A 27,040-nucleotide genomic window follows, 5' to 3' on the forward strand; every position below is an offset into this window, starting at 1 on the left:
GCTGTGACCTTTTCCTCTGATATAGTATTATGGCTGAATCCCAGAAATCAAATTTCTGAAGGGTGAGTTTCATCTTTAGGTATAAAATTGTTTTGAGGCCCTTTTGCAGTTCCTCACTGTTTTTTTGTACTGTTTTTGCCACTACAACCTCATAATTTATTTACATAAAGCATGTAGGTCTCTTCTTCATGACTGATTTTAACGCCAGAGACAAAAAATTAGCAACATGCTGAGCCTTAGCAACCCAGTGGTAGTGTGTACCATTTTCCTTTGTTTTGGAAACCTTTAATATTGGTGGATACATTAAAAACCTTCCTTAATAGAGGCAAGTTACTCTCAATGGATTAAAAATCTTCCTAAACAGAGGCAAATGACTCTCAGTGGTTGAGTTAATAGCACACTCAAGAAGTTGGTGTAAAATCAACAGGAAAGTTTCTGTGGGGTGAGGATATCCCTCCCTGTTTTCAGTCTCTTGGCTTTTGTGTAGGGTATCTGTTATGCAAGGTTTTGGCCATGGGCCCCATCCACTGTTAATATTCCTGTGGTGGGAATCCTGCCAGTGTAAGTCAGCTGCAGATCTGCTGCAGTGTGTACCTGGTATAATCAAAATTACTAGGATGAAAAACTGAGCATGGGAAGCTTGTGATTCTGTTGACCCTTTCATAAATGCAATATATAGCATCCCTGAGAAATCATGAGAATTAATCAGAGGAATGTGTTACAAATCTGGTATTTAAGTTTATTTATTTTAAGTTCAGACCATCATTTGACTGTGTGTTCCACTGGTTTAGATTGAAGACCCTGGTATTAATAGCAGGCTGTTTTAAAACCTTGGAGGTTTTTACTGACTTTTCAGGGAAATCCTGAAAATTTATTGGAAAGTAAATAAAATAGAAATAATTAGAATAAAAAATGGATCGGTCTTGTGACATAGCAGAATGTTTTCATTCTTAGCTACTATTTTCAATGAATTTTTCACAGAATAAAAGAATATTTAGGGTTTGAAGGGACCTCTGGAGATCATCAAGTCTGAACTTTTCCCTGAAATGTACTTGCAGTTGAAACTGAGCATATATATTTTTTGTTAAGAAGTAAATGTGTCTGGAGAAAATATGTTTTGATGTTGGGTTTTTCTTATATTTTGAAATGACAAGAGCATATAAATACTGTTGTTAATCAGTTAAAATCACAGAATTAACTAGGTTGGAGATCATTGAGTCTAACCTATGACCTAACACCACTTTGTCAACTAGACCGTGGCACTGAGTGCCTCTTCCAGTCTCTTCTAGAACACCTCCAGGGACAGTGACTCCACCACCTCCCCGGGCAGCCCACTCCAATGCCCAATCACTCTCTGTGAAGAACTTCCTCCAGCCTAAACCTCCCCTGGACCAGCTTAAGACTGTGTTCTCTTGTCCTGTTTCTGGGAGAAGAGGCCAACCCCCACCTGGCTACAGCCTGCTTTCAGGTGGTTGTAGAGTGATGAGATCTCCCCTCAGCCTCCTCTTCTCCAGGCTAAGCAACCCCAGCTCCCTCAGCTGCGCCTCACAGGACTTGTGTTCCAGACCCTTCACCAGCCTTGTTGCCCTTCCCTGGACACCTTTCAACATCTCATCATCCTTCCTAAATTGGAGGGCCCAGAGCTGGACACAGCACTCAAGGAGTGGCCTCACCAGTGCTGAGTGCAGGAAAGGAATCACTTCCCTGGTCCTACTGGCCACACTGTTTCTGATCCAACCCAGGATGCCACTGGCCTTCTTGGCCACCTGGGCACACATTGGCTCATGTTCAGCCTGCTGTCAATGAGATGATGTGCATTGAAATATTCTTGAGGGAATTACATATAAAATGTTCCCCTGAGATAAAACACTGGAGAAATAAGCTTGTAGGGTCTGACTTAGAGAGGCACAGGACGGTGTGCATTGCAGTGTTTGTGGGGTGCCCACTAAAAATACACTTCATGAAAGAAATCTTGTGAATTCAGTGGGAGACATCTCATGTAACTGGGAGGAAATGTGTGGGACAAGGGTGGGGCTGGCTTCCCTTGCTCCAGAAGAACCAAGAGCCCTGCGGATTTTTCTCTTCAGGTCTCACAGATACAAAATGCCTTACAGACATGAAACATGGGATGGATTACCCTGGGGGACACAGATTCAGGTAATTTTAATTTCTTGTGGATTGTGACTGATTAGGGACTTGGATACCAAACACAAGTGCTGGCATCCTTGTTGGGCCATGCAGGTACTCCTTATGATAGCAAAATTCCAAGCTTCAAATGCCACCACAACTCAAGAATTGTAAGGCTCTGCATGGTAGAGCCTGTGGTTAGGCAAGAGACTTCCTATTCAAACAAACTATGCCATAGTTGTTGCCAACAGATATTTGGTATCTTTCTCTGACGTATTTATGGCTAGGAGGCTGATGAACTGTGTTTGATTTATTGCTGCATTTTCTATTTTTAGATTTCTGAGTTTTTTCCCCCTCTCTCCCACAGTTCCACAGGTTGCTCTTCCCATGTGAATCAGAAAAGCATATGGACAGACTTGTCAGTTTAACAGTCAATGTGAGCAGTAATTCTAGCACGAGGAGTTTCACAATAATTCATTTTAATAACATGTTTATTCGGTCATGACAACAACTATAAACATAAGTACCATTCAGCTCTTTGCCGATATATGAACTTACTAACATCAAATCTTACCAGAATCACATATTCTTACAGGTGTCCCAGACACAACATTAACTTTATTAAGCAAAAGTTCATAAATAGTAAAAATGTCCTCTGTTTCACATTGCAGCGTTCCTTAAGCATGTACGTACAAGTTTGGAGTAACTTCTCCAAATCTATGTGTCATAAACTTCCTTAGCTGTTTTAACAACCATAGAGATGATTTTTTTTTTTTTGCCTGCAGCAAAGCCTTTTGTCCTTGAGCAATCTACAATTAGTATCACTCTCAGCAGACATGAAAGTTCATTTCTGAAATGAAAGTGGTGATGAAACACAATACAATATTATCTGCTCATAGCTTGCCTACACACTCTGCCCTCATTATAAATCTTTCAGTTATAACACAGTCTCCTAAGAACAATGTATCTCCCTTTTATCAGTTCTTTATCTGCATTACCTCTCTTTGAAGATCTTAAAATGGTTGGCCTGCAGCAATGGAGATATTATACTTAGGGTGGAGTGTGTTTACAGTCAGTTCTTTTCCTTTTTAATATTTACACAGTATTTCTTAAGGTTGCTACAGTTTATGAATCATGTACATTGACATACGTTTTCTGAAATGTTCACAGTGCAGTATTTTGTGGCCTAACCAAACTTTGTAAATGTCATTAAAAATAAATTTTTTTTTAATATAAAAATAGAATACTTTATGTGTTTACACCAGCAAACCCAGTTCTATCCTATTCTAAACAAACTATACAGTAGTATGCACAGAATTCCACAGGAACAGAAATGACATGTGATGTTTGCCCTAAAGTTATAGTACTCTTCCCTAATGAATAGAAGTTTTATTTACTATCTCTTTTCAAAATTGTTTCTCTGGTCATAACCTAGCATTAAAAGTAGATAATTCACTGGGTTGTGTGATCCAAGAAGAGAGTAAAGAGGGCCTGGAGCCATTTCTTCTTTTGATCAGTCTTCTCTGCTCTTCAGGGCTGGTATGAAGAAGTTACTGATATGCCTGCTATAGTGGGGTCCTTTTAGGTCAGGGCAGCCTGCAACACCTCTGCTCCTTACTCACCTTGGTTAGCAGCTCTACCCAAGGGTAGGTGGCAGAGCTTCAGCTGCTCACCAAGTGACTCACCAGACAGCAGCCTTCAAGTTTTAATTCCCAGAGTGATTCACTGTTTATTGAAAGAAATGGAGGCTTTTCGTTTTTCAGCAAGAGATCTGTTGCTGTAGACTGTTTGACTCAAATAAATGACTGAAAGTTGGAATAATGTTAACACTAGGAATGCTTTAGGCTAGATGATTTTCCCTTTGTTTTGTACCGTCTGACTACACCAGAGAACTGGTAAGACATAGAATCAGAGAATCATAGAATGGCCCAGGTAGGAAGGGACCTTGAAGATCATTTAGTTCCAGCCCCTCTGCTGTGGGTATATTGATTAATGTTGAAAATTCCAGGCATGGGGCATCCAAAACTTCCCTGGACAACCTGTTCCAGTGCGTCATCACCCTCACAGTAAAGAATTTTCTCTCAATATCTAATTTAAACCTACAGTCTTTCAGTTTGAACTCATTTCCCCTTGTTTTGTCACTACATGCCTTTGTAAATAGTCTTGTTCCATCTTTTCTGCAGGTTCCCTTCAGGTACTGGAAGGCTGCAATTAGGTAATGCCAAAGCCTTCTCTCTTCCAGTCTAAACAGTTCCAATTCTCCCAGCCTTTCCCCACTGGAGAGGTGCTCCAACTCTCGAATCATCATGGTTGATGATTGATGTCCCTCCTGTGATGGGCCCCCAGAGCTGGATGCAGCACTCCAGGTGGGTCTCACCAGAGTGGAGAAGGGGCAGAATCCCCTCTCCTGACCAGCTGGCCACACTGCTCTTCATGCAGCCCAGGGTACAATTGGCTTTCTGGGCTGGGAGGGCACTTTGCCTGCTCATGTGCTGCCTCTCATGCACCCCAAATCCTTCTTGGCAGTGCTGCTCTGGATCTGTCCATCCCCAAACCTGTGGTGACACAGGGGTTGCCCTGACCCATTTACAGCACCTTGCCCTTGGTCCTGTTAAAACTCATGACGTTGTCACCAGCTTTTTCTTGAGCTTGTCCAGATCCCTCTGGATGGCATCCCATCCTTCAGGTGTGTCAACTGCACCACTCATCTTGGTGCCATCTGCAAATGTGCCAAGTGTGCACTCGTGACCTTTGTCTGTGTCATTAATGAAGATATTAAATAACACTGGTCCCAGTGCTGACCCCTGAGGGACACCACTTGTCACTGATGGCCATGAGGCCTCTGAGCCATTGACCACTCTCCTCTGAATGCGACTGTCCAAAAAACTTCTTATCCATCTAACAGTCCACCCATCAATTCCATCTCTCTCCAGTTTAGAGAGGAGGCTGTGAGGGGCCATGGCAAAAACCTTAGAGAAGCCCAGATAAATGACATCTGTACACCTCCCCTTGTCCTCTGGTGTAGTCACTCTATCATAGAAGGCCACTAGGCTGGTCAGGCAGGACTTGCCCTTGGAGAAGCTGTGCTGGTGTCTTGAATCCTGGTGAAGGACTGTCCTTCATGTGCCTTCTAGGAGGATCTGTTCCATGACTTTCCCAAGCACAGAGGTGAGGCTGGCAGGTTGGTAGTTCCCAGGGTTGTTCTTTGTTCTCTTCTTAAAGATGGGTACACTGTTCCCTTTTTCCACTCACCTGGGACTTTCCCTCACTGCCATGACTTTTTGAATATCATGGAGAGCAGCTAGGCAACTGCATCGGCCAATTCCTTCAGGACTCTGGGACACATTTCATCAGGTCCCATAGACTTGTGCACATTCAGGTTCCCTGGGTGGGCATGAACCTGGTCTTCACTGACAGTAGGAGGGGCTTTGCTCTCCCAGTCCTCATCCTGTTGTCCATCCTTTCTAGAGGCATGGGAAGAAATGTTGCCGTTGAAGACTGAGGAAAGAAAGTTAAGTACCTCAGACTTCTCCTTGTCCACCAGCACTGTTTAACAGGGGAGGAACGCCTTCTTTGGCCTCACTTTTCTGATTAGCATACCATAGCTTGTAGAAGCTCTTTCTGCTATTCCTTGCATCCCTTGCCAGGTTCAGTTCCAGTTTTGTCTTGGCCTTTCTCACCCACTTCTTACTCAGTCATACTTTTCTACAATTATTTTACTGCACACCATTTCTTGATTTTGATTTCTGTTAAATCACCATGAGGCTGGCTATCTTGGCTGCCTAGGTTCTTAGAAACCTTGTTGATGTAGTTCAAAAATCCAAAGTTTTCCTCACGTGGGATGAAAGTACATTTTAAACTCTTGTAATTCTCATTGCATTTCTTGGCCTTTTGTGTGAAAACCATTTCTGCACTGCTCGTTATCCTAAAGTACATGCACAGTAACAGTCTTTCCAGCCATGCTGATTGATATTCTACTTTCATGGCATTTGTTCTTGGGTCTGAGCACACATTAATGACAGTTTGTGGGAGCTGACTCTGGTTGGTAGCACACTGCATTTCCATTTGGCAAATTGATGGCGTTCTCCAAATACTTGAAAATTACTGTAATGGTTTATGGAATCCTGTATCCTTAAATAATATGATATTATGTCCTTGTACTAGTGCAACTTGGGCAACAACATAAACATGTGCAACAGTGTTCTCACAAAGACCGGGCAGTAAAAACTAGTGGACAAAATGTTTTGCTTTTTGTTCATACAACGAAGAATGGATTTTCCTTAATTTCAGACATACCCGTCATGTGTCAACATCCACGTCTGTGTTGTCTTGTGATGACAGAAGAGAAGGATAGGGAGCAATGCACTTGACATTGACATAAGTTGCATTGACATGAACATAGTGTTCCCCAACAAAAGTGGAGAAGATTGTTGATATTTTTGAAACAAGTTCAGAAAATGCTGGACGCATCTCAGGTTTTGGATGCCAGCACTTCAGCATGACTTCATACCTGCCATTCAAATAGAAGAAGTGTTCAATTATGAAATCACATGAAAAGAAAAAAACCCCAACTCTCTCTTTCCTCCCACAGTCTCAATTACTATAGCACAAGAATGAGCAGCATTTGCAGAAGCCTTTGCAAACTATTTACTTACAGTGGGTCAGGGCAGTATTCAGGTTGCAGCAGCCTTCTTCCTTGTAGTAAGTAAACAGTTATATCAAAAGAATTTACATCAGGATAAGGTGGTGCCCCTCGTGTCATAAGTTCCCATAACAATACACCAAAGGACCACTAAGAAAATGAAGAAATAAATAAAAAGTTAAAGGGTTGGAGGACTTTACATTCCTTTTTAGAAGATGGTTTGACAGATTTAAGCATTCAACTGCATGGACTTTCCCTTTGAAAAGTTGTTTTACTGCATTCAGCTTTCTTTTAAGTGGGCTAATAAATGCTGTAGGGACTTGAGGAGCCACTTAAATACGAGCCAGAGAATCTCAACTAAGTAAATGAAAGAAAATAAAAGCCTATAGGCCTGCTACTTTGCTGGTATGAATTGGCAGACTTCTTTTGAGGTTAATGGAGCTCTGCCAGTTGATGATCTGACTAACTCCTTGTAAATACGTGCTGAAGACAATATACATAGTGAAAATTCTATGCATCTCAGGTCAATCTGAATCTGGACTGAACAGAGAGCTAAAACACAAAGCAATCCAGCCAACTGACTTCATTGTAACAATTTTTTCTTTGTAGATGGCCAGGTAATAGTTGAGATTGACATAGGCAGCCAGTAAGTATTTATAAAGCAAATAAAGTGTTCTGGAGAACTATTAACTTTTACAAGTCTCCAAGTTAACCTGTTCTGTCAAGCTTTCCAGAGCCCCTCTTATAGCAGGGTTCTTGGCTTCTTGAAATGTCCTCAGTTTCCCTTGGAACAGGGTTTAACTCCTAATTCTTTCCTGAGCAATAACATATAATCAGGTCAACAACTTCTTACTTAGTGACTGGGACAAATACACTTTCTGGATGTAGAAAGACTCTTTTGTTCTTATGTGAACAAAAGCTAGATTCAAATATCAGTTTTCATTTGGACTTGTTCCATTAATTAAATACTAGAAAGATGCCTCAGGCAATATGAAAGAAATAAATAGGTGATACAAATATGTTTGTACATTACCACATCTGATTTTGTTGTGAACTTCTGAGTTTGTAAACTTTCTAAAGCCATCCATTTCACTGGCAGTTTAGCTCCTGTTTTATTGTGCACACTGTAGTATTCTTTATCATAGACATCTCTAGCAAGACCAAAATCAGCAACCTTGACAGTGAATTTTTCATCCAACCTGGAGAAATGACAAAAGGTAGTATTTGCAACTGAGCAGGCCAGATTTACCGTGTTGGTGGATTATAATGACTGACTTGCATTTTTGAGACTGTGACTTTGGATGGCAGTACTTTATTTGGCATCTATGAACCAATGTAGCACTGAAACAAAAGTGCAGCAAAGTACATTTGACACCCATTTAACACAGTGAATGAACTCAGGAAATTACTAATATTGTTTTGATAATACAATTTGAATTACAGTTATTTTAAAACAATTGCTCTGTATAAAAAAAATTTTTCTAATAGCCTATACATCCTGATTGAGTTCTACATCATTTCTTCCACAGCTGTTTTTTCTTCTGTTTCCTTAAAACCTGCTCATTTTTATTTCCAAGTTAATGCATCACCTTTCCTACTTACTCTCAGTTTTGATAAGGAGGGATCCATCATTATCTCAGTGACTGCCTTTATGTAATAATGTAGTCCTGTAACTAAGGATGAGTTTGGTGTGTATTCCAGGGCAAAATTATGGCATAACAAAAGTTCTGTTGGGGTTACAGCTGAGCCATACCAGAAGATCTCCTCAGCTTTGCTCCTCCTGAGCTTGGTATTTGTCCTGATAAGTGGTATCATTGTTACAAACAAACAGAGTGTAGGTGTGGGCATTTTCAAGCCTATCCTTCTGTGCATGTGCAGACCTAGTCCCAGCAAGCATTTCCTTTTGGGCTTCTTTACAGCATCACACAGTCACAGAATGGTGTGGTTGGAAGGGGCCCCTGAAGTTTAGCTCACCACTATCTCCCCTGCTCAAAGCAGGGTCTGCTACTACAGGTTGCTCAGAACCATGACCAGGTGGTTTTTGAATATTTGCAAGGATAAGGACTCCACTACCTCTCTGGCAACCTGGGCCAGTGTTCAGTCATCCCTGCAATAAAAGTGTTACTATGTTTAAATGCAATTTTCTCTATTTCAGTTTGTGCCCACTACCTCTTGGCATGTCCTTGGGAACCACTTAGAAGAATCTGCCTTCCTCTTCTTTAATGCACCATAACAGTTATACACAAGGATAAGATCCCCTTGAACCTTCTCTAGGCTAAACGATCCTGTCTCTCTCAGTGACAGCACATGACATTTCCCTGTCTTGAATTTATGAGGTTTCTGTCTGGACAACTCTGGTCTGCTGTAGTCAGTGCATGGGACAGAACTATCTGCTGTATTTACTGATGTTGTAACTTAATCTGCTGAAGGGAGTAGGAAGGAACTTTGATGGTCAACAGGAAACAGTTTATGCCATAGGAGGTTCCTGCATCTCTTCCAGGACAGTGGAATAAAGAGTCCCTGAGGACTGTGTTTGGCTTCCTCTCTGATAGACATCACCAGTGCAGGGCCTGTGCTGAGTGTTGGATTGCACATGGCCACTGGGGAAAGTCAGTGGGTCTGGTGGCAGCAGCTCTCCAGGCTCTGAAGTGCTGATCCCTGTGGAAGTACGTTCAGTGCTCCTTCCTCAGCCAAGGAAGAGACAGTAGGCCAAGGGGAATGCCCTTTTGCCATCACTCTTGGACTTTGATTAGATGAACTAGGTCTTTTGTTCAGTAACCCAATGCATTTATTCTTAGGAAATATGAAAATCTTCTTGTGGCTTTTTTCATCCCTTAAAAAAACCCAATACCTGAAATAAAATGTTCTTTTTCAGAGGCTGTTCGGCTGCACAGGTGTGCACCCTTGAAAAAAGAGTAAGACATCTGATGTCACAGGTTAATGACCTTTTTGCAGCCAGAGTTCCAGTTTATGATGTGCTAAAAATAAACTTTAAGGCTGTGCCTCATTAATTCACAACATCAGTGATAAATCAGCATAATCATATTGGCAAATCCTGTATCAGTTTGTCTTTGTGGGAACTGAACTGTCTGGCTTCCCAGACACTAGTAAGATTCTTTGAATGTTAATTTGTGTGCCTGGTTGAGCCAAAGTAAGCTCATACTCATGTAATGAAAGACTATTGTCAAGAGGTCTCATTGGTGTTTCTTTGTGTTCCTGTTTTTCTCACAAAGCTCCCCTGTGTTCCTCTCCCTCCTGGTTAGGTGTGGCAGCAGAGACATGCTGCTTCTGAAGAGGCTGGGTGGAAGCACAGCAAGTTGAGGCAACAGCAGTTTAACTTCCCTTAGGAGATGCCTTTTAAACTCTAACCAATGATTTTGAGAGGCTACACTTTCACCTCAGCTTTCTTATTTCTCACACTCAAAAAAAGCTTATGTGTTAGAAATGAGCCCTTTCCAAGATGAGTACCTCATCAGTATGCAAGACAAACATCAGTATAATTGCAGAGCAATGAAAAAACCACCATCTTTATACTAAAAAATAGCAGAATCCTGGAAACTTCAGTTTATCTCATCTCATCTCACTGTTTTACACAGAAGAGTGTGGTAATGTGGCTGAAGTTAGATGTTTGTACTTACATACAGTTTCTTGCTGCCAAATCTCTATGGACAAACTTTTTACTTGCAAGGTATTTCATTCCTTTTGCAACCTGAAGCCCAAATCCAATTAAATCTTTTACTGTTGGATTCTGTAAAATACAAACATTTATGATAAAATGAATGCAGAAGCTTAAGGATCAGACTGCTTTATGCTGTGACTCTAGGTTTTATACACCTCTCCTGCCACCAGAATGATCAAGAAAGTTTAGTGATTGTAGTGAAACTGGTTTAAGTTTAGGTCAGCTTCTTACCCCAGTGAGAAAACACAGTATAAGAAAACAAAAGAGCTGACAGTCTCCAGAAGAGTAGAGTTTGCAGCATAAGCAGCATAACCTGACCTGAGAAGTGGAACAGTATGCTGAAACTTCAGCATCACAAATGATATACAAAATTCACACATGTGGACTTAAGGGTGACAGCGTGTAACTCAGTAGAAAGTACTAACTGTGAACTTGTAACTCATCAGCTGGAGATGACCAAGAGAAGAGAAAGTCCTATTTTGCACAAAAGAGGTGCATCAGTATGATTTCATGAAAAAGGCAAATGAGGCCTTAGTAGTTACCTGAGGACGATTTTTGGCAATGATTGTTAACTCTTTCTTCTTGCCTCCATGGTGAGATGATACTCAAAATGTTAAATATCAAAATAAGTATAGATATCAACCTGTAAATCTTTTATGGCAATCATATGACTTGTAATAGTGAGGATCCTACAGATTTTTGTGGTTTTGACATTGGTCCTTATAGTTTTCTTCTGTGGAACAATCTGATTCAACTGCGGTTATAATTCTATTTATTTCAGGAAGGACCATGGATATTTACAGACAAAGGCTCTGGTGCTTGTAGAATGAAAGAAGCTCAAATGGGAGCAGGTCCCGGCCTCAGAATGCTTAACTCCTCAAAAAATTTGTTGAAATGAAATTTTTTTCAATTGTACTGACTCTTGCTGATTGCAAGGACAAAATCCTATTAAAAGCAAGGACAAAATCCTTTTGGCTCAGAAGTCACTTTATATTGTTCTAACACTGTGAAATAGGTGAAATACTACAGTGTAAAGTGGGCTTACACTGTCTGAGGTAAGATCTGTGGTCTTCTACTTGAGAGAAAGAGTGAGGCACATTTGAGGAGTCTACAGTCTTTCAATGGAAATGGGGAAGACTGCTGATAAAAGAGTATGGATAGTTTGTATAACAGCTCCTGTTTTTCTTTCTTAAGATAAGAAGAAAAAATATTGATAAGAAATATACAGTGACACTAGCAGCACATGGAGTTCCCTTACCTAGGAGTTGGAAAAGCGGATGCTGCTGACTGGCACTGCTGTGCTAAGGTCAACAGAGATGTGCCAGTTTAACCAGCAGATGATTGGGCCCCTGGACGTAAATCTCATAAACACATTTGTTTATAAAGAGGATTATGGATGGGAAATGAGAAATGCTTATTGCTGATAATTTCTGGGAAACATTCTAGAGAGGAATTTGAGGGGGAGGGGAAGGAGTGGCACTGCTGTGGCTGGGCTCAATGCCAGACTAAGCCAGTGCTAAAGGTTAAGGTGCAGTACCAGCAGCAAGTTGCAGACGTAATGTAATTATGAGAGCCTGTAAGTGTTGGAGCAGGGCGTGGCCAGACTTGCATTTCCCTCCACACCTCACCAGTACTTACGTGAGTCTCATTCCTAATGAAGTTTCGAAGATCTCCGTGTTTCATGTATGGAAGAACAACTAATGGGGATCCTTCATTGGGCAAACAGATTCCCAGGAGTGACAAAACATTGGGATGAGTGAAATCTTTCATGATTATTCCTTCTTTCAGAAACTGAGCTACTTCTTCCAGGTCTGTAATCCCTGAGAAATCCAGTCATAAAGTGAGTTAATTAAAAGAAACAGAAAAAAACTAGGGTTCATTTCTCTACAGCATGTCATTGTACAACAAAGTGATAATGAGAGACTTCAAACATGCTCTCCACCTCCCACATTACAATGAAGTTATGTGCATTGGTTTTCCTACAATGACCAAATACAGGCTGTTGGTAATTTTAATTTTGTTTCTCCATTTGTTATTTTGAATGATTTAGAATTGAAGAACAACACTTGAGTAAAGTCCTTAATAAATGTTATTATACTATCTTTCTGTTTTTCCAGCAGCTTTGCCCACTCTTCAGCAGTTTAACTTCCAAACCCAAATCTTCAGTACTCAGTAGAATAAAAAAATGACACTCCCTTTTCCTTATTTTCTAGAGTTTTTTTCTTTGTAGAGGAAGTATATGAACATTTCATTTGATGTAAAAATATATGCCAATGTGTTGGGGTAATTTGGAGTAATTGGAATTGCTCCAAAGATAAATCTGATTCAGCTGCAACTAAGAATCTTTGTTTGTGAATGTATACTTCACTGGAATTTTTTGGTTCACCCCAGTTATCTTTGGAATTAATAGTAATGTCTCACTATTAAACATGTAACTCACTATTCAGTGACTTCACAGCACAATGAATTTTCCTGCTGTCGTTATCCAACAATGTCCCATGGTACACACAGCCAAAATGTCCTGTATAAAAAAATAGGCAATATTAGCTTTAAGAAGTAAAATTAGCTTTCTGGTATTTTCCACTGGGTAGCAATTATACTGTAAGAAAGTGATCACATTCCATTTCTATCCAATTCCCAACACTTGTAATATACACTTCCTAACTAACATATTAAAATAAATGGAATCGGACCATTACACAAAACCACCATTCATAAAATCACCATTACATAAAACCACCACTACATAAAACCATCATTACATAAAATGAAAACTCTACTTGCAGCATAATTGGTGTTTCTTGACCTAAATGGAGAGTATAACTAATGACAAGGCTGGCGCCACAAGCATTTAGTGCTCTTGTAATGACTAAGCACGCGAAAGCCACGTCAGCCCATTCCCATCATCTCCTGTGACATGGGTGTCCAAGGAGGACACCTGGAAGGCACAGGGAGCAGTTAGGACATGACCACTGGATTGGTGATTCCCAGTGATCTGCAAGCCCATGCTAAGTCGTCCACTGGACTGGACAAACCTGATGCATCTGATGGAAAGGACAGCCACTCTGGGATTACAGTGGCTCAGGTCTTGCTATTCCATGGAAAATGTTGAATGTTAAAAGTGATGTGCTGGCTGTGGATGGTTTGGGAGTTGCTCTACTGATCACAGACTGATGACACCATTTGGCAGTTTTTTCCTATGGCCTAGTTCCAAGTATAAAATATCACTAAAAGACGATGAACAAAATTTGCCTTCTTTCTCATGGTCTGAGCAGTGAAATGAACTGCCAGGGACACAAATCCTGTGCTTTCCTGCCAAGCAAACGATGTTGTCTACCAAAACTTACTATGAGAAGTCAGGTTTACCAGTTTGGGAAACAGTGAAATTTTAGCTCCAGGTTCCCACATTAATTTCTCTAAATCAAATTATGTACGTGCAGTTGTGGCTTCCTTCACAGATGAACAATTTACTCAAAACTTTAAAAATACTAATATTTGCAGTTAGAAAGCATAATTTTTTTTTCTTAAGTGTGAGCTCTACAGAGAACAAGACTATCTGATTAATTTTACTACGTTCCAGTCATAAGCTCTGGTCAGAGCTCAGTTTGCTGTGCTTTTGGCTTGAAGTAAAATTAATCCAAAGTTTGTTTTATAAAAGCAACTAAAATCCCATCAGACCACAGATTGCTTGCAGCCTGGGCACAAATCCTAAAGCTTGGATTGGGTGTGTCTAAAATATTTTGGGGTTTGGCCCATTTCTGGTTAGAAGGGAGAAAAATTAAAATGGCTAATTATCTCAGTGTCATTCCAGATCTTTTCAACATTTAAAAAATGGGAAATTACTTGGAGTTTTCCAAAACAAAAAAGAAAAGAAAAAGGCCCACCCTTTCTTTGGAGATGATAAAATGTAATACATAGAAGTGAAACACACTGACTGTTTGTTTGATTTGTGGCTCTTGTCCTGAAGAAGAGGCATTAAGAATATCATTTATAGCCAATTTTTTATCAGTATTCTGATACTCAACAAGAGACCTCTCATGCATGATCTGTAGAAATACTGAAATACAGCTTGTACTTTGGTTACTAATAGGTACTCAGTCACACAGAGTTTTAAAATGTCCCAAACAGAAATACTGGCTTGGGCTATGAAAGGTAAAGGGAACTTGCTTATGAAGGTGGAAAGGAATAGGAGTGATGAGAGAAACTTATAAAAATAGGAGACTTGCTAAATCAGGGACAAAACTAAGGGGAAATGAATCAAGGGCTACATATTTCTGCAGCTGGCATGAGAGGAATGAGGTGATATGAAGAGCATTTTCTGGGTGGAAAGCAGCAAATTCCTCAGAGCTGGTAGAAGCTTGAGGAGGGAAAAGGGGAGTGGGCATTTCACCTGGGCCATGGAGACTTTTACTGTTTGCACTAATCACTGCAGTGGTCTCCTCTGTCATATAGCAATCCTGACAGATCATAGGCTCCAAGTTTGAGGTCACTTGAGTTCCTGCCTCGGCATCTCCTGGCATTTAGGTGTGTGCCTTAGGTTTCACGTAATATCCTGTGGCAGATTCACTCCCATACCGTAGCCTCATGGATCAGAAGCCCTGGCTGAGCTTTCTGTAGCCTGGAAAAGGGTGAGAGTGAGGCAGCTGGAGGGGGACCAACAAGTCCATGAGTTTAAAAGAGCCTCATTAGTTGGCAGACTCCTTCCTCCTGATGGTGTCTTCTCAACTGATCGGATGCACTGACTTCAAAAGAGAGCCCCTTCATTCCCCCCTTGATTCTGAACATGGTATGCAATGCCATAAGAGCTGAAAAGCTTGAAAAAATCTCTGTATAGACACCTTATTCAGAATGGTTTATAACGAATGGGTGTGCAAAAAGAGGAGCAGTTTGCAATGTTGCAGTACCCACCTCTTCCTATTACTTCACTGAAGTGCACAATCAGACTGTCGGCACCAATAACCACGTGCTGCACCTCTTTGACCAGGTCAGGATTTAAGGCACTGATGTCTATGTGGACATTAGTCTGCAGAAGTGGACTGGCTAAATCTGAGTCTCCACTAGACAGAATCGGGGAGAGGTCAGAGTGAGGATACTGGGCAGGTCTGCACGATCCATTCTGAGACATGCTTGGAAACTGATCTGGAAAACCAACAGAAACTGTTATAATCCTTTCAAACTTCTCCTTGAAAAATGAAGAGTTTTATTGCATTGCTGAGAAAGGTTTGATTTTATCAGTTTGGAAGTGGCTTGGCTTTATGGAAGTTTTGGTCACAAAGGGAAAATGAAAATATGTATTGGTAATCTGCCAGCCTCCAGGAAAACCATGTCACTAGAAACTTATGCCTGTCTCAGCTCTACTTTTATGAAAGTAAATGGCAAAACTTCCACTTTTCTGAAGGGATGGAACGAAGCCTTGTCACTTCTTGCCAGAGAGAGGTTATAGCATTTCTAGCAATTGGGAGTAACAAGATTAAAACAGAAAAATTACAACAATATTGGAGGAGGAGGTAGTGAACAATTGAAAACATGAAGCTTTTTATTACTGTCATGTTCTAATTTGGTAGGGAACTTTACACTTCACGAAGGTTTCCAAAGTGCTGGTGAGTAGCTGTATTTATCCAATGGTAAATATTCAACCAGGGAAATGCCTAGAGGTGATTCATTTCCTGTAACTGCTGAAGGTATTACAGTTGGTGCTACTCATGAAAATAACATGAGCCATCTGATATAGCAGAAACCAAAATATTTCAGTAAATCCAGGAGTATCTATTTGAGATTTTTTTTTAATCAACAGCATGTTGTTCAGGTATTTCAAATTGGTTTTGTTTAAAAACTTTTTCCTAACATTTTGTATGACTGAATGAAAGAACTATGTTTAGTTTATACCAATTTCAGTCTGGAATTATTTCAGTGGAGTGATGAGCTGAATTTAGTCCAGGGTCAAAAACAAAAAAAAGAGAGTAAATTTACATACAGAAATTATCAGGTATCTTATTACATAAAGTAATAAATATTGTACAGACATTCTTTATGTATTTCTGCATAAAACTTGTGAAATTTTTGTAAAGTGCTTTTATCACTCTGGGAAGTGAGAAATACTCTGCTATTTTCTCTAGGAACAAAAATACCAGCTCTTACAACTTACAAATGAGTTTATTTATAACTAAAGGCAAATATCTATTTAATAAACACAGTAAAATCATCTAGCCATGGCTGCAAAATAATATTTACAGCTGCGAAATGTCAACCTGCATGTTTTCATGCAGGTGATTTCATTCATTGACAATATTCATTATTGCTTCATTCTTTCATTCTTTCATTCTTTGATAAAATTGACATCAACATTGCTACAGGAACATTTGATGAACACACACACACACCCCCTTCTCGGATGCACTCTCCACTGCGCTTTGCCAGCACACAGTGATTGCAGGACCGCTATGGATTTACCTTCCACCAAGGATCTTTGCATGGTTTTGTCTCATGTACCATTTTCCCTTCTAACCAGTAGCACTGGCTTTTCTTTCCCTTTGGAAATTTTTCAATCAAGAAACTCCCTGTAGGAGCTGGTGGCAGGAATTAAAGAATAATATGGGAAGCTGGGAGCAGGCCTGTGTCTCAGACAGCTCCGTGACTGGGGCTTGCAAAGGTGGAACAAAGATTTGGAGTTATTTCTATGGAGTTGTATGCAGCAGCACCTGAAATAGTGCAAGGCTATGTCTATACCAAGACTACCAATTATCTGTGATATCTCACACATCATAATGTGGTAACTCCTAATAGATAAAGGCTCTTCAATGGTGATCACAGAACATGGTCTCCACATGTGTTAAAGGAGCTTAGCATGGTGTGATAAGTGTAGCAGACTGCTCTACTGAAGAATACCCACTTTAAAGTCATATTATACAGCACAAAAATATATTTGGTGTAGGATTATTCTTCCCTGAGTCTGGCATAATGGCAGGTGGCATACGGACCTCCATTCAATTTGTCACAGTCTCCATATCCTTTCAGCTTAATTTTTAAAATTAACATTTCTACATTCAATGTCCCATTTTACAGGAGGGGCATTAACAGATGAAAGAATATCAGTTTACAAAACCCCACATCCCATGTCAGACTGACAGAACTGCTTTATTCTAACTGTAGGAAGTCACTGGGACACATTAAGCCTACAGCCACTTGATGTTATCATTAAAATCAGCCTTTTCTGATTTGTGGGGGATTTGTGCGTAGTGTGATGGATCTTATGACAACACAGGATCACTATATACACTAGCTCCTAATAACTTGTGGAGCATACTTATAGAGAGTTTTTACGAATTGTATTTTATTTATTCCTTGAACCTGAGTAAAAGTAAAAATCCTAGGCACCTTGATCTTGGGAAGCACCTGAGAAGGTCAGTTAAAATAGCAAGCCTTTGAATGCATGAGAGTCCCAAAAATACAGAAACAGACAAATCAGATGAGAAACTGAAATTAGGATACTGATCAAAATAGCAATCATGTGAAGACATGAAAATCAAGATGCGCAAAATATCCTCCATACTGATTCCTAATTAGAGTCATACCTTCTAGAAAAGTTGATCTGTAGTCTACAGATTCGCTTGAAACCATTTCTGTTGTTGGACTTACACTCCTTGCACTCACCAGCCTGTCCAGGTGAGGAGTGTGCACTCTGCCATCATAACGAACTAGGTCACTTCCCAGATCTGAAGGGGGAGGAGAAAGCAATATTAGAAAACCCTCATGTTTTCAGTATGCCAGTATTGATTTATCTATTTATTTAAATTTAGATTTTCTGCTCTGCTGGGAAGAGGGTTAGGTTCTTGCTGTGGCAGATGTGCATGACTTCAACTTGAGCTATTTTTACAGTGCATGATTTTCTGGAAAAAAATCTGGTGTTGAAGACCCCCTCTTAGCTATACTGGAAGATCACAGACTGCTTTGAAGACTCTAGGGCCAGCTTCATGGTCTGACCGTGATAGTGCATCAGGACAAGACTTGGTTATACACTAACTCCTCTCCTCCTCCCACCTTAGATAGTGTGGCAGCTCCCACGGGAAGGAAACCCAGACACAGGGGCCAGGGAAGAACAGGAGTCTGACCAAGTTCCTGATGTGGGGGAAAAAAAGACCAGGAGACTGTAGCACTCTGTGTCTTGCACAACTCATGCACAGCCTGGATGAAGCTGAAGTACTTGTGATTCCATGCATGTCATTTACTCATCCCCTCTTCCAAAGCTGATTAGGGAAAAGAAGTTACTGAGTTTTCCTAATAGCTCAGAGTTCCTTAGAAATCCTTCTGCTTAAGGCATAATGTGGCCCTTCACCCAGCTCAGGCTCTTGCCAAGCACTGAAATGCAACTGAACATTGGGACTTGATTGTGAAACCTCTGCTGACAGGTTTCAACAGGGCAATGCATGGCAGTTAAGCAAAGCATAAAATTATGTCAGTTTTTAAAATCTAAGATAATAATGGAATTATTTGATGGGATTGACTGTGATGGACCTTTAATTTGTTTCTTCTTCCTTCTCCAGAAGAAAATCACCAAAAAGATAAAAATTAAGATCGATGTTGAAAGAATTCCAGCAATTAGTCCCGTGAAATTCTGATCTTGCCGGATCAGCACTTTTCCGATAACTGTTGACAAAACTTCTTGCTTCCACTGAAATAACAAAGAAAAAAATAGTGTAATGATTTCCAAAGACATGTAAGAACTAGATTATTAGTACTAAAGTATGAGCTGATATGTCTCATATGTATTAAATCATGATTTTGTGATGCTGTACTGTGATAAGGCACTGTGAGGGGGGAAATTGTTATATTGGTGTACATGAAAACAGAGCTACATGTTTATGACTCATTTCTCACCTTCAAGAGCTCTGGTAGTGACACAGCTCTGTATTTGATACCCCACAAGCAGAGTATGCACTCACATGCACTGGATAACAGGGTTCCACTGCTACCAGATGCTATTTCAAAATGTTAAATTCCTGCTTTTACTCATATGGTGCACGGAATGGGCCTGTGGATATATGGGCTGACATGTACATTAAAAAAAATAGCCCAGCCCTCTTTAATGTATGTCCTTCTGGCACAAATATGCTGTAACATCAAACTCACTCTCTTGTTGACAGCATGCTTGTATTTTAATTCCCAAGGTCACGTGAGCCTGTCCCTTGCCAGCTTCTAGCTTGCTGACAGTTTAGAGAAACAAAACTAAACAAAAAAACCAACCCCAAAAACCAACAACCAAACAAGCACCAAGCAGCTAACAGGGAAAAACTGTTTTAGGTCACACAGCACTAGCTCAGTCAGTTGGAATGCATTTGGCCATCTTTTCTCTTCCTCCTGTGGAATTCATCCCTCTGGGTACTGTAATGATGGATTTGCCCGTCAAAAGAGCAAATTTTCTTCTTCGCTGGGCAGACTACAATTTCTGAGTTTCCCTGCCAGTAAACAAGTAGAAACCTTGTTTAACCCCTTTATGTTTTGTTCTTTTCTGTGCATGAAACATGTCATACATATCTGTTTCTTAGAAGTTAACAAAATATTACAGAGTAGAACTAATTGAATGCAATGTTAGTCCTGGTCAAATACAACATATTAACTGAATGCAACCTGTGCACAAGTATTATTATATAAAACTAGGCACTTAGAAATCTGGGAGATCTACACCAAAAGGAGATCTGCATTTAATTTTATAGTTTGCCTCATATATCCAAGAAAATGAATACTTACTTTAAAAAAGAAATTGATATTAAAATAAATTACTAGTTACCATACTAATAAGTCAAATTAGTTTTATATTTACTTAGATTGCAGTAGCACATAGGAATATCATTCATAGCCCAGGATCCTGAGAGATGATTGTCATAAAGACATTGAAAAAATAGATGTACCTGCTTCAAAGAGCTTACACAGACTTTGATCCTAACCACACTTACATGACCAGCAAAGTCTCCACTGTTTTCAGTGAATTAGAGTACAGTTTCATAGTTTAAAAGTAATCCCATTCCAAATTCATTTTTCTATATATTTTAAAAAATACAAATGTATTGAAAGATTTATGTCTTTTTCTATAAATCAGTATGTCTACAATTCAAATTTGCAGTAGCACACTGAATGACTCTAATGTGTCAACCTTTAAAGCAATGACTCAATCATGTGTCCTAAGTGTCTTCTTCTTATAAAAAGAATTGAAATAAAATTATAAAATGCAGATTAAAAAAAAAAAAAAAAACTTCAGGAAAGATTTGATCCTCTTGATTGCAGCAGAATGTTTTGTTGAAAAAAGGGCTTGTGAGTTCCAAACTAAAACTACTCCATTATAGCTTCTCATTCTTCCCCACATTTCCTCTTGTGTTTGGATTAATAACTATAATTTTATTTCTGTGCTTAGTTCAGGTCCTACTTTGTGCTTAAGGCTCCATAAAGTCTCTGTACAAACAGGTAATAACAACAATGACTATCATATTTATTTTAAAATAGCTGATATTATTTGAATTTCCATCCCAAACAAACAGGCATAGAGATATCTCTGTAAGCAAAGGCTTAGGCTTAAATTTTATTTAGGATTAAAGTTTATTGGTTCAATAGTGACACTGTGAATAATAATAAAAATGGCATTAATATCTCATGTGTGGTGTAATTGCCTCACCTCTATATTTAGCTCACTGTTGGATTTCAGGAGATCGCTGGGAACCGTACACAGAATTGATTCCGACTGCAGGAGAAGGTTTTCACAGCTTTTGTTTCCCACTTTTAGCACCTCACCTTTAACAGCTTCTGAGTCAATATAATTTCCCTTGGAAAAAAAAAATCAATTTCATATTACATAACCATCTCATAAAAGTTAAGTAGTTACAAGCTTGAAAGATATTTTAATGAAGAATAAATTGTGAAATAAAAGACTAATGAGAATTTACACTGTCCTGTCAATATGCATGTATTTCATGTAAATGTGACTTTGACAGAGGGGCCAGTGTAGGCTGGTAAACTTTACAGATAAAATCTGCTGTCACTCATACAGCTCATACAGACTTCTGAAATTTTAAATGTCTGAGGGATTAATCCTGTTGGTCCTGTTTAGATTTTTGCATAATTTGTTTAAGAAAGGACACATTATGTAACGCTGTTGTTTACACAAAAATGGCATTATATTATCCACAAGCTAAAGGCATCTCAAACTTCTCAAACACTTTGTTTGCAAGTGGTTATGGTAGCAGAAATGAAGCTTTCAAAAAGATGTAATTAATTAAAATAATACACAAGTCTGTTAAAATCATGTTCCACAGACCAAAAAGGAAAAATTCTTGGTAAAGATGAGGCATGAAAAGTACACTTCTCACCCAGAAAACCTGCTCTCACATCCCAGACTTGGATGAGAAATTATTGCTTCTGATACTGTGACAGTAGAATCCAAAGGCCAAGTTTAGGGTCTTTTGTGCTCAGGAGTGCATCTCTATTTAAGAGCTGCCCTAGCCCAGGTACAGCCCAGCTCAAGATGAAAGAAGAGACATATTAAGTGGGATTGAAGGAAAGAAGGGAGAAGGGAGAGACTAATACAGGCGATTTATATGGGCTGGATCTGGGAGTTTTCCATGAGAAGGGAGGAAGGCATCACAGCTGACACCACTGTGAAGCCTTGTGTATTGGAAAGAAAACAAGAATCCCATTCTGAGGGGCAAAAAATAATCTTACTTTGGCATATGTTTTAGATCTGCTTCACAATGAGACTGACCCCTGGGAAAACTGTAATAAATGTATAGGACAGCCAGCTTAATGTCCTATTTTGATGGCAAAGCCACACCCCAGGTAAATGCTTTTTAATCGCTGGCCATAAAAGTTCATTTTGCACTCTGTCTTCTGTCTAGTCAAAGCCATTCTGTTTGGTGTTAAGTAATGAAATATTCCTGGGCTGGGGACCATATGAATGCTTATTGCTTATTCATTTGGAGACTTGTGGCAGATTGTGAGCCATATCTTTCCTCTGAATGATGTACCTCAAAAGACTTGAATTTAATTCTTCCATCTTCAGGATAAATATATTATCCTGGAGAGTATGGTTGATTGGTCTCTTCTTCTACACCAAAGCCTAGAATATTTTCTCTACCAAAACTGATGGAAAATGGGGAAAAAATCCCATACTGATATTTCCTAAGGTGGTCTTCAGCCAACTATAAGGATGGCAGCCTTTACTTACTACTCTGACCATTATGTTACCATTAATATATTATAGTTTCAAATATATTCACTATGATATTAAAATATATTAAGAGTTTGAAAATGCTTTCAGCAGTGGTTTTGCTCTTCTTGGCACAACAGAATTTGCCTACAATTTTAGGAAAAGGAGGAAACTGGCTCCTGTGAGAACTGAGAAAAAATATTTCCTCTTTTCAAATGTGTATTACCCCCTTCTTGGTGAGCAATGCCCCTGAATGCAAGCTGAAGAAGTTAATCTTCAAGCTGTACTGGGTAGGTGTTGCAACCCAATCTGATAGCACAGCCACCTTACAACTTTTAGAGAGATGGGAATAACTTGGGTAAAAGTCTAAAAGCATCAGAAGAACAGTAAACTAACTAAGGCGTGGAAATTCTGAGACTGGTGTCAGAAGCATTTTTGAGGCTCCTAAGCAGGGTGAGCAGGTTGACTTGGGAAGAATGAGGAATTACTGTAGAAGTTCCTCTTCAGTTTGCTTAAAAATACCACAGTTTCCATATTGCTGTCTTTTGGACCAGGTTTTGAGAGTAACGATTTCCTGTGCCATGTGAAAGAAGATTGACAATAGAGTGACCTACAAAGAGGCAAAAATATTTCTTTACGATTGCCTTATAAAGAAAGTGTTGCACTGGCTTAAGAATAGATTAGGCAAATTAGTAAATCTTGCCCTACTCTGAATTTTAAGACAGAAGTGCCAGAGCACAGCCAAGATCTCAGATGTGCTGTACAGCATGCCAGTTGTTACACATTGAATTACAACTGTGCTATGTATTTCTCTAGTGGAAGATTTATATTTGTAAATATACTTTAGTTTCTGGTGGCCCATGCCTAGACTTACTCTGGAGCAATGCACAGAGTCCCTGCATCATCTTAGTGCACAATCACAATTCCAGAACAGACCAGGCCTCTGGGCTAACTGAAGAAAGATGCTTCTCTTATTTATTTGTTGCTTAGTTGGTTTTTTTTGTTTGTTTTTTTTTTTTTTTTTGGAGGGGGGGTGGGTCGTGTGGGTTTTTTTTTGGTATTCATGTTTTTTTTTTTGTTCCCCACCCCACCCCCCCAGCTAGGATGCTCTTGGCTGTCAGCAGCCCAGCTTGCAGGTCTGGATCAGTGGCTTCTTGGGGAGGCAGCAAGAGGACTCTGTCCTTTTCAGCAGACTCAGGAGTGAAACACCAGAATTTCTCCCACCCTGACAGCTTTCCACATTGGCTTTCTACTCCAGGAGTCCTTCTGAAGTGGTCTTCATGGTGTTGAAGCAGAGAGTTTTTTGTCATGACCTCTCTGACTGGGCTATGGTGGGCACCAAGAGACTTGAAAGAGCCACGTAGCTGGCAGAGCAAGACAGTGATGACGTGGGATGTTGAGAGGCTGGCACTAAAGACAAGGAGGACTGGCATTTGTGGCACACAGTGCCCTGACTGTGTTTTAAATAGAAAACCTAATGTTTTCTTGTGAATAACATTTTCTTACAAAAACATCTTGTGGTCATCAGGGTAAAGCAAACAGAACATTTCAATCGGTACCCACTGTCATTTGATGAAAGCCAAATATGTCACACTAGAATAGTTAGACTGAAAAACTTGTGATAAAAGTTCCCTCCGCCCCTCTGAAACTAATTAAGAAAGAGATAAAAGAACTTTGGTTTGGTAGAACAGACTGTTCACTGAAGCAAGCTGCCATTTAATTTCATGCTGAGCTTGCTTAATTACTACACAAAATATGATCGTGAGGCATGTAAAGTTGTGTGTGTGCATTTTTGAATGTGGGTACAGGGTGAGGGGAAAGTGTTGCCAATATGGCTTTTAATGCTCTTTTGGCTCCTGACTAAAATTTTTGAAAGTTGTCTCACAGTTTTGATAGAAGCACCCCACTATAACTAATTCTATTGAGAGGAAGATGTTAAATTGGTGCCTGTTCATGCTTTGTTCTAGCAGACCACCTTTCACTAATGCTGTTCTTCAGCTGGTTGTCAGGAAATAACAACAGGGAGACATCTGCCTTGGGTGCCATCACTACAGGTCAATACTACAAAATTGTGACTTTGGTCAGTTGTCACTATGACAATCCTCAGTCAGCTTTTCTTATCTAAATGTGTTTTTTCTATCAATAAACAGCACCAGAGAATTCTTCAGGGAGAATACAAGAGTAAGCAAAGTAGAAAGTTAAAAAAGCAACTAATTTTTGACCCTCAGTGTCTCTGAAGATTATAGAGCAAGTCCTCATGGAGCACTTCCAGGCAGAGGAAGGACAAGAACACGACTGGGAACAGCCAGCACAGGTTTTCCAAGAGTGTATTTTGCCTGCCCAACCTTCTAGGCAGACAGGACTGGCTCTCTAGATGAAAGGAGAGCATTGGACAAGCAGATCTGGTTTTAGCAAGTTTTGCAGCAGAATCTTTCCTAGCAATGAACAAAACTTAGGATGGTATGGATTGGATGGATGGTATATAAAATGAGTGAAAACCAGATTGGACAGAGATCAAATCTTTATTTGTCAGTGGCTGATAGTGGGACCACTATGGCTTAAGATCTTTTGACAGTTAGGACAAAGGGAGAGGATGCACTGTCTTTCAGCTTTCAGATGATATCAGACTTAATAAAATGACTGATATGCTGGACCACAATTAAAATTAAGCAGCAGTATGCCACTTTAGTGATGAAGGCTCAGCACACATTTTAGCAGTAAAGCAGTAAAGATTGAAGGTGATCTGCTCTGGTCAGCACTGGAGCTGAATTGTGAGAATTGTGTCAAGTTTTGAACCCCACAGAAAAGAGAGGTACTGATAAACTGGATGAAGTACAGAAGAGAGTCTCTGAGCTAGGAGGGGAGCTCAAGCATGAGATATACCATGCAAGGCTAGTGGAGCTGAGTGTTTTAAAGCTGTAGAATTTCCATTCTTGGAGACTTTCAAAACTCATTTACACAAAGCCATAGGCAGCCTGACCTAATTTTTATTTTAGCCCTGTTTTGAGCAGTGGGGTTAGACTATGAAGACCTCCAGAGGTTCCTTCTAATCTACATTATTCTGAATTTCTTCCCAAATTAGTCTTCTTTCCAACTGGTTGATATGCATGACTTGGAAAATACTGGAAAACACTGCTGTCATTGCACAGAGGCACTGAGCCATGCAGCAGCTATATATTCCCAGATCTGTTGACCCACACATCAGAACTCTTTTTAGCATTTCTCCATAACTGAGCAAGAGATTTGCTCAGCATTGAGGAAGAAGTGACTGTATGGCTAAGAGCTCCAAGGAAAAAAAACAACGTAAAAAGTAAAAATCAGACCAATTATTCTTTGGTGTTTGCCTAAAACACTTTGCAGAGATGGATTAATATGCAGACTTTGACTGAAACTCAGCATGGCTGACAGGAACTCTGAAGTAATCCTTCCGATGTCTTGGAGCCCAGAAGTTGGCCCACTGGACCACACTGGATTCAAAGACCTCAGGGCTTAAATCTTTCTTCATTGTGATGGGGAAAAACTTTTGGCTTACAGAGCTATGTAGGAGTGACACAAAGAAATGACCTAAACATTAAGACTGATTATCTTCCATAAACATTTCTATCAATTATATTTTATATAAATTATAGATATCTATGTAAATAACATATACATACCAAAAATTTTTCATAAGCATTCACTGTAAACTAGAAATACCCATATTTATACATTTCCTATTTAATACTCAGAAAAAAGTAGACTTCAAGAAAATGGACTCTTGCAAAATGGATTTAACTTTCTCCACAGCAGTGTAGTAGAGAGCAACCTGTGCTGTTGAGGACCTCAAATTCCTAAGGGATGCTTCTCAGTGCTATGTAGGCTATTCTCAGTGCACTTTGAATAGGCATTCAGCATCAGCTTTGCATTTTTCATGGATCCATAAATATTTAGGCTACAGCAGTGACTGATCCTCATGAGTGACTTTGTGCACAGGCCAGAGTTTCCCTCAGCTCCAGAGAACTGAGGAAGCCAGACCACATCTTTAGTGAGGAAGGACACATGGCCATGTGACAGTAAGAGCCAGGCCTTACACACAGACCACATACTTCATGCTCTGGGCTGCTGGCCATGGTTAATCCTGAACTGCTGGGGCAGCCTACTGCACGCAGAAGCTGATGCAGCATGGTGCTCCCATGAGGACAAGGAAAGCCCCTCTCCCACTTCACCTGATGACAGCAACCACTCTGATACACAGATATCTTTGTTTTCAGCTCTGCATCTTTTAAATGGTGACAAGTGGGCTCAGGTGAATGCAGTACTGAGCACAGTGCTCTCTCTGCCCTCTCCTCCTCGGGGCTCCCTTTATTTCATCAAAACGTCTCTTCCACGCTGTGCTGCTGATGTGCACTTGTGGATGATTGAA

At 39.9% G+C, this 27,040-nt stretch overlaps 1 protein-coding gene across 4 annotated transcripts in view; it reads right to left on the bottom strand.

The window, feature by feature from the left end:
- Nucleotides 1-2,600: 2,600 nt before the first annotated feature.
- The window catches only part of MET (MET proto-oncogene, receptor tyrosine kinase), a 90,128-nt gene continuing 65,688 nt past the window's right edge, over nucleotides 2,601-27,040 (bottom strand). For 3 of the 4 annotated variants that reach the window (XM_030238030.2, XM_030238032.2, XM_030238033.2), the window contains exons 12-21: nucleotides 21,112-21,258; nucleotides 18,960-19,116; nucleotides 18,020-18,160; nucleotides 15,357-15,587; nucleotides 12,889-12,969; nucleotides 12,087-12,268; nucleotides 10,408-10,517; nucleotides 7,803-7,968; nucleotides 6,783-6,919; nucleotides 2,601-6,637 (exon numbers count right to left, since the gene is read on the bottom strand). In XM_030238030.2, coding sequence (XP_030093890.1) covers nucleotides 6,427-6,637; nucleotides 6,783-6,919; nucleotides 7,803-7,968; nucleotides 10,408-10,517; nucleotides 12,087-12,268; nucleotides 12,889-12,969; nucleotides 15,357-15,587; nucleotides 18,020-18,160; nucleotides 18,960-19,116; nucleotides 21,112-21,258 — 1,563 coding nt within the window. In that variant the 3' untranslated portion in view covers nucleotides 2,601-6,426. The remainder of the gene's footprint in view (nucleotides 6,638-6,782; nucleotides 6,920-7,802; nucleotides 7,969-10,407; nucleotides 10,518-12,086; nucleotides 12,269-12,888; nucleotides 12,970-15,356; nucleotides 15,588-18,019; nucleotides 18,161-18,959; nucleotides 19,117-21,111; nucleotides 21,259-27,040) is intronic. The other variant, XR_007780620.1, reaches the window with a different exon arrangement.

The sequence above is a fragment of the Serinus canaria genome, chromosome 1A, assembly GCF_022539315.1.
Source record: "Serinus canaria isolate serCan28SL12 chromosome 1A, serCan2020, whole genome shotgun sequence".
NCBI lineage: Eukaryota > Metazoa > Chordata > Aves > Passeriformes > Fringillidae > Serinus > Serinus canaria.